The 19,694-nt window shown below is 44.9% G+C and overlaps 1 protein-coding gene across 1 annotated transcript; it reads right to left on the reverse strand.

The window, feature by feature from the left end:
* Nucleotides 1–460: 460 nt before the first annotated feature.
* gmnc (geminin coiled-coil domain containing) lies at nucleotides 461–18,537 on the reverse strand. The gene is made up of 6 exons (XM_067995720.1): nucleotides 18,447–18,537; nucleotides 16,356–16,426; nucleotides 11,856–12,030; nucleotides 10,457–10,542; nucleotides 9,201–9,317; nucleotides 461–7,766 (listed from the first exon to the last, which is right to left on the reverse strand). Exons 1-6 carry the CDS (start codon nucleotides 18,535–18,537, stop codon nucleotides 7,092–7,094), a joined length of 1,215 nt encoding a protein of 404 aa, XP_067851821.1. The 3' UTR covers nucleotides 461–7,091.
* Nucleotides 18,538–19,694: the final 1,157 nt, after the last annotated feature.

Here is a 19,694-nt window from a genome sequence, read left to right on the forward strand (position 1 = left end):
TAAACAATTTTACAACACCAAGTTATAGTCCAGCAATTTTATTTTAAATTCACAAGCTTTCGGAGGCTTCCTCCTTCCTCAGGTTTCGTTCACCTGAGGAAGGAGGAAGCCTCCGAAAGCTTGTGAATTTAAAATAAAATTGCTGGACTATAACTTGGTGTTGTAAAATTGTTTACAATTGCTATTTTCATGGCCTTATTAACCTGCGTCGCTACTTTCAGTGATTTGTGTATCTGTACCCCCAGATCCCTCTGCTCCTCTATCTCATTTAGACTCTTGTTATCCAAGCAGTACGTGGCCCCCTTATTCTTCTTACCAAAATGTAATGCCTCATACTTATCTATATTGAAATTAATTTGCCAATTACAGGCCCACACAAAACAAAACACAATTAGTCTTTTTAATTGTTTTAAGTATCAGACAGAACTGAATGAAGTTGTACAAAAATGTTTACATCCAATTAGAGTTTAAACTTTCACAAACATTGGCACAAACAGTAGAAATAGCAGAGTTAATTCTCACAAAAAAACGTTAAAACTATACAAAATGCACAATATTTACAATTGTTAATTCTTCCGTTAGAATTCAGGGTGAAATTCCCACATCTCCAGCCTGTGATACCCAGATTATATCTAAAGACTGTGGTTCCTGGGTTTGGGGGCAGTGCTTCTGGGTTTTATCAGGAACTGATGGAATGAAAAGATTCCGACACTTTGAGCAGTGTCAGCCTGTGCTCGGCTATCCCTCATGGCTGTTCTCAGGCACTAGCTGTCTGTGGAGGTAAATTCAGGAGTTATAATTTTTTTTTTAAGTTGAAATACAAAGTTGAAGGCCTGACCACACAACGCAGGACACCACTGAGGTTGAAATGAGCAGGAGAGGTGAGGTGAATCAGAAAGTAGTGATTGGTTAACACTACAATTGGCCTCAGTGCCCCTCATCTATTTAATTTGGATAAACCTGCCAGGATTCCTGCTCTTACCTTCTCATCGCTATCCACCGACGTCTGCTGGAAAGCGCATGTGTGGCTGGAGGGTGACGGTCAGGATTGGGCTTGACTGTGATGCCTTTCAGAGTTGAATATTCCGCCGACGATCATTGTGTCGGCCCTTGCACGGAGAATGGCAACATGGCAGAGGTACTGGAGGGTGGTCGGTGCCCATGGAATTGTACCAGGGTCAAGAGGTCATCACTTTCAGAAGATGAGGGGGTGAAAGTAGAGAAAGAAATAGAGAAATGGGAGGGGGGAGAAGAAAGAGATGGGCAGAGAATGATAGATGGGGTAGAGATAGATAGATGGAGGGAGAGCGAGATAGGAGACAGAGAGAAATGGAGAGAGAGAGAAATGGAGAGAGAGAGCAAGATGGAGAGAGAGAGATGGGGAGTGAATGAGAGATGGGGAGAGAAAGAGAGAAATGGAGGGAGAGAGAGATAGAAATGGGACAGAGACAGAGAGATGGGGAGAGAGAGATATGGGAGCAAGAGATGGGGGAGAAAAGAAAGAGGTGGGCAGAGAGAGACAGTGAGCCGGGGAGAGAGAATGGAAATAGCAAGAGAGAGAGGAGAGAGAGCAAGAGGCAATTTTCCTCCCTCCTCTCCCGACTCCTTACCAGGGTACAGTCTCACCAGCATTGGGCACCTTCCAGCATCGCACGCAATGACCAGTAGTCATGTGTGAGCCATCGCCGCAAGTGTCTGCAGGCTATTCGATCACAGGCGCCATCACAGCTGAGCCTGATCCTGTCCGTCCTGAACACAGACTGCCTTCCAGCAGACGTCACTAGACAGCGATCAGGAGCAGGGACCCTGACTGAACATTCCCTCTCTGGTACAGGGGTACCTGGGCCAAGCACAGACCCCACCCCACCCCTGGCTGAGTTTAGTTATCGCAGCATATACTGGGAAGCAAACCTGGCAATTTCCTGGCCTGTGAGGCTCAGCTACTCACTGGGCAAACACAATGAGCCATCAGGGCAGCTGACAGCTGTTCACTGATAAATGTCTGGCTTGAAACACAAGCACCCTCTTCGTGTCAGCTGTGGCTCAGTGGGTAACATAATCACCTCTGAGTGGGCACAAAATCCAGGCTGACACTCCCAATGCAGCATTGAGGGAGTGCTACATTGTCAGAGGTGCTGTCTTTTGGATGAGATGTTAAACTGAGGCCCCATCTGTCCTCTCAGGTGGATGTAAAAGATCCCAGGGCCATTAGTTGTGGAAGAGCAGGGGAGTTCTCCCTGGTGTCCTAGCCAATATTTATCCCTCAACTAATATTACTAAAAAAAAGACAGATTATCTGGTCATGCTGTTTGTGGGATCTTGCTGTGTGCTAATTGGCTGCTGCGCTTCCTACATTATAACAGTGAGTACACTTCGAAAGTACTTCATTGGCTGTGAAGTGCTTTGGGATGTCATGAGGTTGTGAAAGGTGCTATATAAATGCAAGTCTTTCTTTCATTGGGTTATCAAATTGGAGAATGCTTTAAGACTGACACCAGCCATGAGAGCATTAATATTATAGAACAAATTTCCCAAAGGGCCAGTCACAATGGAAGGTTATTTTACACCATGGCAGTGTTGGTGGGACCCATCCCTGGAATATGACAGAACCTCTGGCAGTGTTCCAGAACAGGATCCTGAATCTAACTGATTCATAGCATTGATATCTCCTGCCTCAAACTGCAGATAAAAATGTACTCAGAAAGTAAGTGTAACATTAGTAAAATTAATCAGTTAGAAGTGCTACTTCCTGGGGACATTTCACAACAAAAAACAGAATCTTCATCAGGGCACCTTTTCTTCCCTACTCCCCTTTTCTCCCCTCTTCCTCTCCTGAAGGTTTTGAAAACCTTTGCTGGGGTACATTTCCAAATTGGTTCCTCATTGGGTACAGTTCCACATTGACTCCATGCTGGGGTACAGTTCCACATTGAGTCCTTGCTGGGGTACAGTTCCACAATGAGTCCTTGCTGGGTTACAGTTCCACATTGAGTCCATGTTGGGGTACAGTTCCACATTGACTCCTTGCTGGGGTACAGTTCCACATTGAGTCCATGTTGGGGTACAGTTCCACATTGACTCCTTGCTGGGGTACAGTTCCACAATGAGTCCTTGCTGGGGTACAGTTCCACATTAAGTCCTTGCTGGGGTACAGTTCCACAATGAGTACTTGCTGGGATACAGTTCCACATTGACTCCTTGCTGGGGTACAGTTCCACATTGAGTCCTTGCTGGGGTACAGTTCCACATTGAGTCCTTGCTGGGGTACAGTTCCACATTGAGTCCTTGCTGGGGTACAGTTCCACATTGAGTCCTTGCTGGGGTACAGTTCCACAATGAGTACTTGCTGGGGTACAGTTCCTCAGACATTGGCTGCCTTCCTGGTATCTATTTAGGTGTTCTTCATATGTGGGCTAGGACCACGAGTGTCAGCAGACTATTCTTCAGTAGAGGGCATCACAGCTGAACGTGACCCTAGCCTCATTTAATATCCAAGCACCCACTTTCCACCCTGAGTCACTGGCTAGTGATGAGGAGTTGATGACTTTCCCCTTCCCTAACCAATTAGAATGCTCCAATCACTGCTTTGACTGACAGAGGACAGAGATCGAACAAGGGACTTTCCAGTACCAGACTAGATGGTGCATTTACCAACTAGGGCATCTGGGAGGTCTTTCAATCTGAAGGATAGTGAGTTTTTTTATTAACAGTCACAAGCCTTTCATAATAGTCTCATTCATGGTTAAGCATCCAAGCAATTCCTTCAATATCCTGATGTCCCCTGTGATTACTCACATCACAAAATGGATTTTATAAATTTGTGATCCCAACAGAGAGCTTTGTAGGTCACATAGAATCTTACAGCACAGAAGGAGGCCATTCGGCCCGCCATGCCTGTGCTGGCTCTTTGAAAGAGCTATCCAATTAGTCCCACACCCCTACTCTTTCCCTGTAGCCCTGCAAATTTCTCCCCTATGGGGAATTAGATGCCAAGGTCGGGGGGTCCCCAACAGGATTTAGAAACAGATGGACAGAAGATCCAGTTGATCTCCGTACCCAATATGTGCTCCCAGTGTGCAAAGTGTAAATTGTAAAATTCATCCTCGTGTCATTTATCACATTGCTGTTTGTGGGATCTTGCTGTGCACAAATTGGCAGCCGCATTTCCTACATTACAACAGTGACGACACTTCAAAAAGTACCTCATTGGCTGTAAAATGATTTGGGAAGTCCTGAGGTGGTGAAAAGTGCTATATAAATGCAAGTCTTTCTTTCAGGTATGAAATCCCTCTGATTTAGAGAGCAGGGGAGTGAAATTAATTTTGGGGGGGGGGGGTGGTTTTCACAAAACATACAACAGCCCGTTTTACACCACGCCCAATTTACTTTTCCACGGGATAGGCTGGATGGGCCAGTAGGTCTTTTCCATGGGATAGGCTGGATGGGCCAGTCGGTCTTTTCCATGGGATAGGCTGGATGGACCAGTCGGTCTTTTCCACGGGATAGGCTGGATGGACCAGTCGGTCTCTTCCTGTCCGTCATTTTTTGTATCTTTTGAAAAGTAAATCGGGCGGGAGTGTAAACGGGCTGCCGATTCGCTGTCGTCTGTTTCACGCTATTGCCCGATATCAATTTTGCTCCCCCCACAGTTTTCAAAGTATTAATCCTCCCAGGTCCAATCCTTAATAATCACATTCATCTATATACAGAGCATTGATTTTCAATTGAAAGGCTGTTGAAACACTCTTTGTTAAGCTTTTTTTTTGTAAAAATTATTAGTTTCATATTTTAATTACACATAATTAGCTGGTGAATGTACACATGGCAGTGTGTCGGCGGGGACTCCCCTCGGTGAGTGTGACGGCGGGGGACTCCCCTCGGTGAGTGTGACGGCGGGGGACTCCCCTCGGTGAGTGTGACGGCGGGGGACTCCCCTCGGTGAGTGTGACGGCGGGGGACTCCCCTCGGTGAGTGTGACGGCGGGGGACTCCCCTCGGTGAGTGTGACGGCGGGGGACTCCCCTCGGTGAGTGTGACGGCGGGGACTCAGGTTAACAAGGCAATAAAAAAATGGAAACAAAGCACTAGGGTGCATTTCTAGAATAGAATTGAAACGCAGAGAAGTTATGTTGAACCTACATAGAACCTTGTTTGAATGTGCTTATAAATTAAAATTACTTATGCAGCAAATGTTCATCTTGTAACGTTATGGGCAACCCCAATACAAATACTGATTCTCAAAAATAGGAGGTGTGAGTGCCCAAACCAGTTAGACCGTGCTGGAGACACAAACTTTGAGCGCAGGCAGGAGATCTCTGCCCTTGAGTTGAGGTCTGAAAGGTCTCCTAGAAACAGTTGCTCTGATTTTCCATCATTGTATGGCAGTATCACAGTTGTTCTGTGATGGTTTTAACCCAAGGCCATTATTTTACTATATTTATTGAAGGCATCTTGCTAAACTCCATCACTTTGAAAGACTGAACAGGCTGGGGCTCTTTTCTCTAAAAAAAAGTGAAGACTGGCAGGTAACCTAATTGAGGTCTTTAAAATTATGAAGGGTTTCATAGGGTAGACATAGAGAAGATGTTTCCTCCTGTGGGGGAGACCAGAACTAGGGACCATTAATATAAGATAGTCACTAATAAACACAATAAAGAATTCAGGAGAAACTTCTTTACCCAGAGAGTGGTGAGAATGTGGAACTCGCTACCACAAGGAGTAGTTGAGGCGAATCATAGATACATTTAAAGGTGAAGCTAGATAAACACATGAGGGAGAAAGGAGTAGAACGATATGCTGAAAGGGTGAGGTGAAGTGGGGCGGGAGGAGGCTCGTGTGCAGCACAAACACCGGCAGAGACCAGGCGGGTCGAAAGGCCTGATTCTGTGCTGTAGATTCTATGTAATATATTGTCAGCAGTCACATTGCTGAATTTCAACATGGTAATCATCTGCGTTAGGTCCCAGACTAGTTTTTAGAATAAGCACTCAACCAAAATGATCACCGTTAACCATCGGGAAGGTCACCATCATTAAAAACTAAAATTGTTGGACTATAACCTGGTGTTGTAAGATTCTTTACATTTGTCAACCCCAGTCCATCACCGGCATCTCCACATCATCATTAAAAACAGTTGCATCTATTTTAGAATCCAGGTATAATTTTTTTTTAAAACCACAACCCCTGTTGATTGTGACCAGAATGACTTTTTTAAAAATTTGCTTCTCGATTTTCAATGATGTTCAATACTTTTTCTCATTTTTTTGTGCCTTTTTGTCCACTTGATATCTCTTTGCTGGGATAAGTGAGGCAGTCTTGGCTCTAATGGGTTGGAGCTGCAAGAGGCAAGGTTAGATTATTCTGGGTCGTTGTTTCACCCGACTCAAATGTTTCACTCCCGGGGGGCTGCTCTGTGTAGACAATGGACGGAACTCAAACAGCTGAGATAAACATGTCTGAACGACTCCAGCTCACAAACCCTTTGAGGTAACGGGCATCCCTTGGTTGAAAAATACTCTGATACTTCAGTTGCTTGAGTGACCTCAAACCGAGGTCATGTCTGCCTGTTGAGATGGACGTTCAAAGATCCCACTGCACTACTTGAAGAGGGGGAGTTGGGAGTTTCCTCAATCTCTTTGCTGAAATTCCTCCTTTGAACAAAAACACTATATAAAAAAAAGAACAGATTAACTGGTCACCAATCCACACTGGTTTTTGGACTGTCACTGGTGTATTTTCCCTCATCATAACAGTCACTGCGCTCCCGAAAGTAATTCACTGTGTGAAGAGCTTTGAGATGTACCAACGATGTAATAAGGCATTAAATAATTGCAAGTGCTTCCTTTATCTTTGATCAAATGGACCATAATCTGTTCCCAGATGAAAAAAAAATCATTGAGTGTCTCCAACTAACTTGCAACAATGTGAAATAATACTATCCTAATCGGCAGTCACGTATCAGGGTTTTATAAAAAGAGTAATCCAAGACTGGTCGGCAATCCGTGCAAAGTTGTCAGTCTCCTTCAAGTGCAGGTAACGTTTTTTTTTTTCATTTTGTAAACAGTTTGTAATGGCGGTAGTGTCGGCAGCCAGTCAGTCTGTCTGGCTGGGGACCCAAGTGAACCTCCAGCCTCCCTCCCCGTCACGTTGCACGAAGGCCTGGCCTTGGCAGAAGGTGTGCGTCTTCACGTTGCGGTGGGGATTGAGCGAGGTGGAGAAGGCCACGTCCGTCTTTTTCGGGGCCGCCTTGTAAAACGGTGATCCAGCGGACGGGCAAAGTGCATGGCTCGGCCGAGACGGGGGCGGGTAATGCGGGCCAGGGGAGAGCTGATCGCTGCAGGCAGAGTCCAGTCGACAGGAGCTGGTAAGGAAACCCATCGGGGCTGCAGGATGCTGGCCATAGTCTGGTGGCATTGCACGGTCGGTGCTGTAATCGGTCGCTTTCAGTTGGTCGCTGCTGTAATCGACCGATGTCTCGGGGGTAACGGCACTGTAGTTAGCTGAAGAGCTGTCATCGATGGTGTTGGCGTCTTTTAATCCCAAAGTCTTGAGCACCCAGGTTTCGACGCAGGGAGCACCATCGTCTTCTTGGGCAGTATAAAAGCTACTTCCATTTTTACAGGATGAGTTTCCTCGTCCTCTCTTTGGAAGGTTCTCCGAGGTTGGCTGGTCAGTGTAGTAAATACCAGCCTCCTCCTGCTTCTGAAACAGACGCTTCTTACATTTGAAGATCCCTCTGTTCTTTTGCCCATTTTGTGTCAACAATTTCTGTTTTAAAAAAAGAAACATTCACAGTAAGATTTTTAAAAAACTTTTAACAGCTGATATTAAAAAAGAACTTGCATTTATATAGCGTCTTTCACCCCCTCAGGATGTCTCAAAGTGCTCTACAGCTAATACTTTTCAAGTGTAGTCAGTGTTGTAACGTAGGAAATGCAGCAGCCAATTTGTGCACAACAAGATCCCACAACCAACAATGTGATAATGACCAGATAATCTGTTTTTAAAGTGATGTTGGTTGAGGGATAAACATTGCCCAGGACACCGGGGAGAACTCCCCTGCTCTTCTTTAAAATAGTGGCCATGGGATCTTTTACAACCACCTGACAGGGCAGACAGGGCCTCTGTTTAACATCTCATCCGAAAGGCGGTACTTCCAACAATGCAGCACTCCCTCAGTACTGCACTGCTGATGGTAAGGATCCTATCTAAGATGTGTTAAGGGCAGGCCCAACCCAATTCCTACTGGATCTGAGCCCACTTCACGAAACTGCCCAAATGTTCATGCTAATTACATCACTCAGATGGGCCAGATGTCAAGGGCAGGAAATCAAAAATAGCACATTGGTGCTATAGGGGGCGCTCTTCAGATATTGGGGCCAGTGGCAAATACTGGGACAGTGTAGAGGGAGCTTTACTCTGTATCTGACCCATGCTGTACCTGCCCTGGGAGTGTTTGATGGGACAGTGTAGAGGGAGCTTTACTCTGTATCTGACCCATGCTGTACCTGCCCTGGGAGTGTTTGATGGGACAGTGTAGAGGGAGCTTTACTCTGTATCTGACCCATGCTGTACCTGCCCTGGGAGTGTTTGATGGGACAGTGTAGAGGGAGCTTTACTCTGTATCTGACCCATGCTGTACCTGCCCTGGGAGTGTTTGATGGGACAGTGTAGAGGGAGCTTTACTCTGTATCTGACCCATGCTGTACCTGCCCTGGGAGTGTTTGATGGGACAGTGTAGAGGGAGCTTTACTCTGTATCTGACCCATGCTGTACCTGCCCTGGGAGTGTTTGATGGGACAGTGTAGAGGGAGCTTTACTCTGTATCTGACCCATGCTGTACCTGCCCTGAGAGTGTTTGATGGGACAGTGTAGAGGGAGCTTTACTCTGTATCTAACCCGTGCTGTACCTGCCCTGGGAGTGTTTGATGAGACAGTGTAGAGGGAGCTTTACTCTGTATCTAATCTGTGCTGTAGGTGACCTGGGAATGTTTATTGCTGACAATGGGTGCCCAAAATGGGAAACTGTTCCATTCCCCAGCACTAACGTCCTTCACCTGGATGAGCACATACATTCCTCAACAAATTGATTATTTTTTACATGGAGGAGCTGATCCTAATCTGAATTTCTTTACTAAGGTGCATTGCACCAAGTATGACCCAAGGGTCCTGAAGCATGCATGGACTTTGATGACCACATACCCTGGCCTTGTCCTCCAATGATTTGACGTAAGTGGAGTTCAGGTATTCCCTCAGCTTGGTGTTTTCCTCATGGAGTCGGGCAAGTTCTTCCTCCTTTTGCTCAAGAGTATCCTGGAGCTGTGGAAATAATTGTGGGAGACCCTTTATTACAAACAAGTTGGCTATTGGAAAGCCCCGAGACATGCCCTTCCTCCCCCTGAACTGGGTCATTGAAGAAGCAGCTGAAGATGGTTGAGCCGAGGACATTGCCTTTAGGAACTCCATCAGCAATGTGATGATTGGCCTCCGATATCCACAACCATCTTCCTGTGCTCCAGGTATGACCACCTTCTGAAGGCTTTCTGCTACAGAGGTTTGCTGTCCCTGACATTAGACTGGTGGGAGCAAGCAATATAAGCTGAGATAGTTCTTAGAGCAGAGAAGGTTAAAGGGAGATTTAATAGAGGTGTTCAAAACAATGATGGGTTTTGATAGAGTAGATGGAGAGAAACTCTTTCCAATGGCAGGGGGTCAGTAACCAGAGGACACAGATTTAAGATAATTGGCAAAAGAACCAGAGGGGGAGATGAGGAGTTTTTTTTATTAAAAACGCAGCAAGTTCTTACAATCTGGAATGCACTGCCTGAAAGGGTGGTGGGAGTAGATTGAATAGTAACTTTCAAAAGGGAATTGGATAAATACTTAAAAAGGAACAATTTGCAGGGCTATGGGCAAAAAGCATGGGGGCATGGAACTAATTGGATAGCTCTTTCAAAGAGCCGGCACAGGCCTGATGGGCTGAATGGCCTCCTTCTGTGCTGTGAGATTCTATGATTCAAAGCCGCTGCTGCCTGCTCAAACAATGGTAAATGGAATATAACTACATGATAAAACTAGCTTAAGACACTGAGGTGTGGAGTAGTATAGTGTTCTTGTAGGAATATTAGTCAGACCATTAAAACTGGGCAGTGTGGTGCAATCCAATTTAGACTGCCCTTCTCCCTGGTACAACAGGCACAGGTTCCCATAACTTTAGCAAACAATCTGGAGATGTTGTCAATTCCTTGGGCAGGTAAATGGAGTTGAGGTACAGATCAGCCATGATCTAATTGAATGGCAGAGCAGACTCGAGGGGCTGAATGACCTCCTCCTGTTCCTAGGTCCTTGGCTCAGAGATGCAATTAGGAAATAAGGTCACTGATCCTGATTGCTCACTAGCTGTCCAATAAAGTGGATTAATAGAATGTTCTAGGAAAAAAATTCGAGCCAAAAATTACCTGTTTGTTTTTATGGAGCTGAGATGATAAATGGCCTGTCCACCTGAACTCATCCTGGGCAGTGGTATCAAAATCAGAGAAGTAATCTGGTAAGAAACGGAAGCAAGGCATTGAGCAACACCAATCAATGAGCTGTACAAAAAATACCAAATCAACGGGTGCCAGTTTATATTAACTATCCCACATCAAATATATCACATCATTGGGTCCCAGTCTATAGAAACGATCCAATATCACTGGGTCCCAGTCTATAGAAACGATCCAATATCACTGGGTCCCAGTCTATAGAAACGATCCCATATTACTGGGTGCCAATCCGTTTAAACAATATAAAACAATGCATTGAACAACATTTATGAAGGAAGGAGGAGACAGAGACATGATGGAAATGGACATAAAGTAAAAGAAACAATTGATAATGGTGAAAAGTATTTTGAGCTTCCCCAGAGGCTGCACTCAGTGTTTTAACACAAGGGCCCGCTCGCAGCCTTCTTCAGTTCCATTTTAGCGTTTCTAAAGTTTGCTAAAACAGCCTAAAAACCGGATGTTTCTGAGCAGTTTGTTAGGAGAGTACGGGCGGGGGCGGGGCTTGGGCTACAGAACTTCGGCTCCATCCCCAGACCAGACCCAGCTCCATCCCCATCCCCAGACCAGACCCAGCTCCATCCCCAGACCCAGACCAGACCCAGCTCCATCTCCAGACCCAGACCAGCTCCATCCCCAGACCCAGACCAGCCCCATCCTCATCCCCAGACCCAGACCAGCCCCATCCTCATCCCCAGACCCAGACCAGCCCCATCCCCAGACCAGCTCCATCCTCATCCTCATCCTCATCCCCATCCCCAGACCCAGTCCCATCCTCATCCTCATCCCCAGACCAAATCAATTCCCAATCTCAGCCCCATCCCATCACCAATCACATTCCCAGCCCCCTGTTCGGTCCCTGATTCTTGAACTGAGAGGCGGGCAGCAGTCGGAGCCGAGCCCGAGAACGGCAGTAAATCAGAGGCTCTCCACGCGACCCACGCCAGTCCGCTATTGATGGTTTAATGTTTAGCCCCGGGTTATTTATGGAGGCGGGGTTCAGCCGAAACGAGCCAAAGGTCGAGGTAACAGTGTGTGTCAAAAAAAAAACCCATTAAAATTAAAAGACATATCAGAAGGGGCTCAACCCTGCCCGTGCAAACCGGGAGGTAGAGCAGTTCTAGTAAGACTGTTTCAAATCCTTCCAAAGCAACATTCGGGGTAGTTGTTTTACAGAAAGTGTTTGTAATCTTGCACTAATTCTTGCCCGCTACAGTTCCCAGCGAGGCTCCCTCTGCCCCCGGGCTCTGGTTCCATTTATTGAGCTGTGTTTTTCGTTCTGTTCTCGCTCAGTCCCCAGTGCTGCAGATCTTACCTTGTGGCTGTGCTTCTTGCTGGCTGCTTCTGCTGTTGTCCAGGATACCGCCCGGCCACTGAGAGTACCAGGTTTCCATGGAAATGTCAACACTGGCTGACGTCGAGACCGAAGAAGAGTACTCATAGCCCTGGTCTCCTACAAAGTACTGGTCCTGGCAGGAGAGAATCGTGCTCTGCGGATTGGGGAAGAGGGTGGAGGAGAGACAGAGAGGGGAAGAGAGAGGGAGGAAGGGGAGAAAGAGAGGGGAGGGGAGACACGGAGAGAGGGGTAGAGAAAGAGAGGGGGACAGAGAAAAGGAGAAAGAAAAGAAGCGAGAGGGAGGCACAGAGGAAGAGGGGATAGAGAGAGGGGGCAGAGAGAGGGGGGTATATTGTGAGGGGGAGAGAGAGGGGGCAGAGAGGGAGGGCGGAGAGAGAGGGGAGAGGGGAGTAGAGAAAGAGGAAGAAAAACAGCGTGAGGGGAGAGAGAAAAGAGGGAAGAAAGAGAAAGAGAGAGTTATACACACACACAATCCGAAAGATAATAAGCAAAGTTACACATAGACTCGAATGATTTTCGCGGGTTGGACCCTCGCCATTCTTAGTCTTGGCGTGTGTTCGCCTCTCTCTCATTTGTTGGATTTTGCCCATTTGTTTTTGGGTCTCACTTCACTAAACTAGTTCAAACTCTCGTGCTTGTGTAGATTTCTGAGCGGACCTGGAATTCGATTCTGGTTTGTCTGATTTTTCCGACTCATTAAGATAATGAGATACCCGGACCCTTCGCTGCCTCCGATATTCATCCTATGTGGTACAAGGAATCTCTGTCCCACCCACCCCCACCTCCTGCGAAGGCATTGACTCACACAGCACTGACCCCATGCTAACATCATCCGCTGGATCTCCCGTCTCCAGTTTACAAGTTTAAGAACGTTAATCGGAGTTTTACAAGTTGATAAACGGGATTGCTATGGCCACCAGTTCTGCACGTTCACCAAAGAGGGATTGAGATAGAACGACACAAACTGACGGGAAGGGAACGTGAGAGAAACACGGTCTGAAGAGGAGAGAGAGAGTGAAAGGAAAGAGGGAAGGAGAAAGAGGGTGATAGATAGAAACATAAAAACTGAAAGTGACAGAAAGAGACAGATAGACATGCTGAGACTGGAAAAAGAGGCAGACAGAGAGAGGAGAGAGAGAGAGAGATAGAAAGGAGAGGGGAGAAAGAGGAGGTAGAAACAAAGAAAAAAGGGGAGATAGACAGAAATGCATCTGAAAGGAGGGAGAGATGGGGGAGCCAGACAGAACTATAGACTGGAAGGAAGGAATGAATGAGTCTGACAGACAGAAACAAACAGACTGAAAGAAAGGAGGGAGAAAGACACACACGATAGAGAGGATGGAGAGAGAGATAGAAAGGAGGGTAGAGGTAGAGATAGAAATACATTTACAGAAAGGAGGGAGGGAGACACTCAGACAAAGGAGGAAGAAACAGAGGATGGAGAGGGAGAGATATGAGAGGAGAGAAAAACGCACACTGAAAGGAGGGAAGGAGAAAGGCAGACTGAAAGAGAGAGGAGGGAGAGTGAGAGATGGAAAGCAGAAGGGTTAGAGAGGAGAGATAGAAACACGCTAAACGGAGAGGAGAGACAAACGGAACTCGCTCACACACCCTGAAAGGGGGGAGAGAGAGAGAGACTGAACCTGGTTATTTAGTGAAACACAATCCCATTTCTTCAAACGTTAGTTTCGAGGCTCCAAACACATTGAATAGAAGTTGTTGCATTCACTCGCTCACCCACACAGTATAAACAATGCAGCCACAGCAATCAGATTACAGAATGAGGAAATATTCTATTCACAGTGCACAACCCTAAAACCACACACCAAACATCTCCTGTGTCTCTTCGACCGCACTTGAAGTGGTGAGAAGTTGTTTAAAACTTTTAAGCTTTTTCTGTTTAGCTCTTGGTTTTGGGGGGACTCTACACACAAGAGTTGACTATTAATAAAAGACCCTGGGATCTCAGTCTAATCAAACTGCTCATCTCCTCCCAGAGAAATGAATTAACACAACCTCTGCAAATATTTCTATAGCATTACAGTGCTGGTCTTTATTAATCTGCGTTCCCCAGAATACTCAGTCACAGGCTCAATTATACAACACAGTGAATAATACAAGGAAATGGGCTTGCAGACGAGAGACCTTACGATTTGACTCAGATTATCAGTGTGGTCTGAATCTGCTTCGAAACACAAGGATTCACACACACAACGGTCCACTTTAATAGGATCTGCAGTGTTCAGATAAAATTGAAGCCTCCACCCCTCACAGTTCCGATCTAATGGGGCAAATGGCTCAGAAACGGTCACTGGACCCAGTTTCTTTTTGTGTGTGTGTGTGTGTGTGTTTGTGTGTGTGTTGCAGAATCAGTGCAAGGCAGCCCGTGGTTTTCAGTATTACAATCTCCTGCTCTTCTGCAGAGCTCTCTCAGTGAACTCGTTTCATTTCACACAGCGTCCCTCTCAGAGTGAGAGATCCTTCCATAGATTAGAATGAACACAGCTCCTTTTCAGTTAGTTGGGAAGGGCTAGGGGAGTAACATTCGGGAGGGGAAAAAAAAAACACATTCGTGCTTTGTTTCTGTACGAACAGTTTCCACGACTTGAGAGAGTTTGGACTTCCCAGTTCAGGTGCATAAGTTCACTGCGCTGGGAAACTCCTGGTATATTTCAAAGACATTCTCCTGAGATATATATATATATATTAAACATGTTCTAAAAGCTAAATAAAACAATTTTACAATGCCCCCTCCCTCCATCCTGACCCTAAGCTATTCCAAGTCACTTACCATTCTGAAGAATGTGTGAGAGGGGAGACAGACACACAGACAAGCAGACACGTTCGATTTAAAACTCCACAGCCCTTTAAACCGACCTCAGAGTGTGATCTCAGGGCGGTGCCCGGTTCTAATCTAAACCAGTGACGCCTCGTAGACCAGCTCAAGGAGCGATCTGATTTGGTGCGAAGCTGTCAACCTTGTGACGTGAATAAGCAGCAAACCTGCTGAAATAAAAGTCAAGCAAGCAACAGGAAAAAAAACCCTTAGCTCCCGATCCCTCCGGGCGACACAGCTCTCTCTATCTCTCCTGCAAAAAAAATAACTCGGGACTATCGAGCATGGACTCGTGTAAGAGTGGCATCAACAGGATAACTTGTCCCCAGATCTCATCAAATGCATTATTATGGTTTAGAACTGTAATGGGTGGCGTTTATTAAATGGCTCGTACAACCAGACTCCCAGTTTAAAGGCATCGAATCGACTTGCTGCCCTGACACCAAATCCACCCCAAGATTTTTACTTGGGGTTTTGCTAACTCAATTTTTCAAATAGCATGAACTGGGAGTTTATCTTTTTTTCATTTTAGCCTCTTCGTCGTTGCCCACCCGCACAGTACGTCCTTGTAAACGCTCTGTACAAGTGGGGGTAGATCTCAATTAGTGAGGTATCTCGGAGAGCTTTTAATAGCACAGTGCCTGCTGTCTGATCTCAGCTGAGCAGGTAACCTGACCCCCCTCCGTGAGACAGCAAATTCAACCTGTGGGATGTGCAGAAAACCCTTGGAAAAAAATACACCGACATATGGAAAGCTGACATTTCATTCTACCCAGGAGAGCATTTTATTGCGTTAACCCATTAGGCAGCTTACATGAATAGAATGAAGCAAATCGTCTCCCATTATCATTACCACAACACGATTTACCCTTACTGTTCCGTGTACGAAGGTTAATTACTAAGCCAGATAATGTCAATTATATCTATCTCCCTTTGGAGGGGAGCGTTGCAAGTCATTGGATCAGTTGTGTGCTGGAACAGATGAAAAAGGAGCATCTCCACGCTTCATACACCAGGCGAGTTAAACACAGTGAAATAAATACTTCAATATTTGAACTTCAGAAGGACCAGAATGCTTCTTACGTCCACCTATCGTGCATTTTATTAATTCTTTTTACGAATATTAATGTATTTGGCACCTCGCTTCATGAGTGTAATAACATGCATGCTTGCCCCTCAATTATCGTTTCCTTTGAGAACAGGGCAAGAAGTTATTAAAATCGGTTCATATACGCATTATATTAAATAAATATTAGCTTTATTTGAATGGTACGTTTTGGAATCGTGTTAAATTCCACTTACGTGTAGGGGGAAAAAGTCAAATATGTCCCCTTACATTAAAATTATAATTGTAATATAGGGTTTAAATTGGCTTTAGTTATCATCAAAAAATATTTGGCATGCAACAAATAATAAATGTTATCATTATTCATTGGTATAATCAATATTGAGAGTTTGTATTTATTTATGTGTTTTTGATTAATAATTTATTTTAATGCAATTTTTTTTTTTGTTTTGCAGAAGTCTTCTGTGAGAGTTGGGATGCGCTGCTCGGTATCCGAGTGACTGTGGCGAGATCCAGTCAATGGATGGATGCTGGATGCCTGACTCTGCTCTGGTACCTGGAGCCCTGTCTGAGACCTCAACTCACGTCGGGCTCGGGATGAAATCCTTCCAAATAAGTCAACAGAACCTCGATTTCACCGCCCAGAAACGAAGATGGTCAGAGAGGAGCAGCAGGGGGATCGATCTGGTGCCTTTTCCCATCCACAGGCGCCTACCTTCTTGCACAATATCAGCAAATTCCCCCCAATATCGGCCTAAAACTCTTCGAGACTGCCGCCATGTTGAAGAGTTGAAAGGTTACAGCCTGGTTGGGGTTGACGTCATCACTTTGCGTCCACTTCCACTCCAAACTTTAAAAAAAACTTTCCCAAAGTTTGCAGAAATTCACATTGCCCATCCCCCACCCTCATCCTAATACCCAGAGAGGTTCTCATCGAAATCTGCATTTATAAAAATCTTTCAAATGCACTCAGTTGCTGCAATTTCTGTCCCAAAGTGTCTGCAAACGGATCACAGTCCAAACTGGTCCAAGTTCCATTTGATTATATCTATTTTTTTTTTTGTTTTAGCTTCTAGCTATAGAATTATCATTATATTTGATGCTGTTTAGACATTTTCCGTTCGTTTCAAATTTTCTTTAAATATTCATGTGTCAAAGTACAGGCAAATATGTTTTTTTCTGGAACAAAAAAAGCTCTCTGTGTTTATAATTATTAAAGTGATACAACCAAAATGCTGTTCATTTTATATTATTCGTTTGACCACAGCATTCGATAAACATGCAATTATTTTTGTAATGTGCAGCAATTATTTTGATCAATTTTAAGACCATAATTTATACATTTGCCAATTTCTTCTAGTTATTTTTATTTACTTAGACACACAATTAATTCAAGAAAAATGATGTAAAGGGCAATAAATCGTTACAGAGAGCGTGTAAATCATGAGATTGTCACAACCATTTTCCCAATGTAGTCATTTGTCATCTTTAGAACACAAAACTACTGTGAAAAAAAGTTGTCTTTAGTTAAAATATTTAAATTAATTGTAATAAAACAGGAGAAATCGTGGTTTTTATTTTGTTTATTTCAAACACCGCCCTCTAATGGCTGTGAGGAATTGACAATTTGTCCTCTTGAGGAATGTGTCACAGATGAAATGAGAAATACCCCCAATTTAATATTTTTGGGTGGGGGGTGTTGGGGGTCTTGCCACCGAGATGCTGTACGACTCGAACCCACTTTTTGCTTCAAGCAAATTTCACGGGACGGGGCAGAGGGAGGGGCCGCAGTTTAACCCAGGGTGGTGCTGAGGCTGGAGAGGATGTCAGTAATTTGCAGTATTAATATCTAACAGTGAGGAGGGAGGGGAGCCAAGTCATCGTGACAATCTTTTAAAGTCGCTGGTGGGAGTTTAAAATCAATCTTTTTCCCGAAACATCTTGTGCTAAAACTCGATAGAGGGGTTATTTATTTAAAACCAAAAAAAAGAGGGTTTCAGGCGAGAGATAAAACCCACGGCTGCGAGTAAGTGATTTAAAAACGCCCAGTTTGTAAAATGAGGATTGAATAAACTTTTCGATCATGTATTTTAGTTTAAAGAGACAGAGAGATTCAACAAAGCAATTTTGCAGTTTGATTCAGTGAGTTCTGTCAAGGGTTCTGTCCCTCAACAATTAACTTATGTGTTTTAATGTCGAATACTGTTGGACCTGCTGTACAATTTCTAGTGGGCAGGTATTATCCGTTTGGAAGTGAATAGTTTGAGAGATTGATCGAATAAGGAGAATTTTAACGAATAAAATGGAACCGATTCCGGTTCACAGGCGAACCGGCGAGAGATCAATGCAGATATCCCACAAATTTGCAGGGTTATGGGGAAAGAGCTTGGGAGTGGGACTAATTGGACACAATTGCCGACACGGGCACGATGGGCCGATTGGCCTCCTGTGCTGTAAGATTCCATGATTGATTCCAAGTTGTAAGCAGTTTGCTCCCTTCTGGCTCCGGTACCGACTCAGTTCCTGAGAATGTCTCACTCCAGTTTTCTGATCGAAATTTATCGCAAAATGTCACATTGTCCCGGTGGGAAAGAACAGATGAGTAAGGGAGCGCCATGTGCAGTAACTGTCCATCGAACAGACTAACCTCCACCTACCACACAGTCTATATTCCCTGTTGCTGTGTAAATGTGTTCAAACGCGCGGCCGCTTCTCTTCATTACGACGTTTTCGTTCATTTTCAACTTTGAAAAGTGAATAATTATTTATGGAAGTGACACCGATTCAGGTTTAAAACTTTATATATACATATTATACATATTATATATAAAGTTCGGATCCGCTCTGCACTAAATTTCGAAGTGAGTTTGGAGATACTGAAACGATGACAGTGAACCGTGTCCAGCTGGTACTCTGGTAATATTTCGAAGACGAGCAGGGGAGGTCCCCCCCGTCCCCCCCCCGTGTCCCGGCCAATATTTATCCTTCAACCAAGATCACTTTAAAAATAGATTATCCGGTCATTTATCCCATTGCTGTTTGTGGGAGCTTGCTGTGTGCAAATTGGTTGCAGTGTTTCCTACATTACAATAGTTACTGCTCTTCAAAAGCTCTTCATTGGCAGTAAAGCGCTTTGGAACACCCTGAGGTAGTGAAAGGTGCTATATAAATGCAAGTTACTTCCTACTTACTCACTCACTGGCATTACCCTCAATACGTTGTACCCATTGGCATTGCCTTCAATGCACTGTACTCACTGGCATTACCCTCAATACATTGTACCCATTGGCATTGACTTCAATGCACTGTACTCACTGGCATTACCCTCAATACACTGTACCCATTGGCATTGCCCTCAATACATTGTACCTACTGTCATTGTCCTCAATACATTGTATGCACTGGCATTACCCTCAATACACCGTACCTACTGTCATTGCCCTCAATACACTGTACCCATGGGCATTGCCCTCAATGCATTGTATCACTGGCATCACACTCAATATATTATACACATTAGCATTGCACTCAATGCTTTGCATGCACTGGCATTACATTCAATGCACTGTACTCATTGGCATTGCCCTCAATACATTATACCCAGTGGCACTCCCCTCAATGCACTGTACCCACTGGCATTGCTCTCAATGCATTGTACCACTGGCATTTCCCTCAATGCACTGTACACCCTGGCATTGCCTTCAATGCATTGTACCACTGTCACTCCCCTCAATGCACTGTACTCACTGGTATTGCCCTCAATGCATTGTACCACTGTCACTCCCCTCAATGCACTGTACTCACTGGTATTGCCCTCAATGAACATTACCCACTGGCAGTGAAGTACTTACCACAGTATCAATAAAATAGATAGAAATAAAAGAGGTTGGGACAG

The sequence above is a fragment of the Heptranchias perlo genome, chromosome 13, assembly GCF_035084215.1.
Source record: "Heptranchias perlo isolate sHepPer1 chromosome 13, sHepPer1.hap1, whole genome shotgun sequence".
NCBI classification, from domain to species: Eukaryota; Metazoa; Chordata; class Chondrichthyes; order Hexanchiformes; family Hexanchidae; genus Heptranchias; species Heptranchias perlo.

Excerpts from the sequence above, each read along its gene's own strand:
- gmnc (XM_067995720.1), bottom strand. The coding sequence starts at position 18,537 with ATGAACGAAAACGTCGTAATGAAGAGAAGCGGCCGCGCGTTTGAACAC. Across the intron at positions 16,427-18,446 it reads AGACTGTGTGGTAGGTGGAG|GTTCTGTTGACTTATTTGGA; the intron begins GTTAGTCTGTTC and ends GGTGAAATCGAG. Across the intron at positions 12,031-16,355 it reads GGTCTCAGACAGGGCTCCAG|AGCACGATTCTCTCCTGCCA; the intron begins GTACCAGAGCAG and ends CCCAATCCGCAG.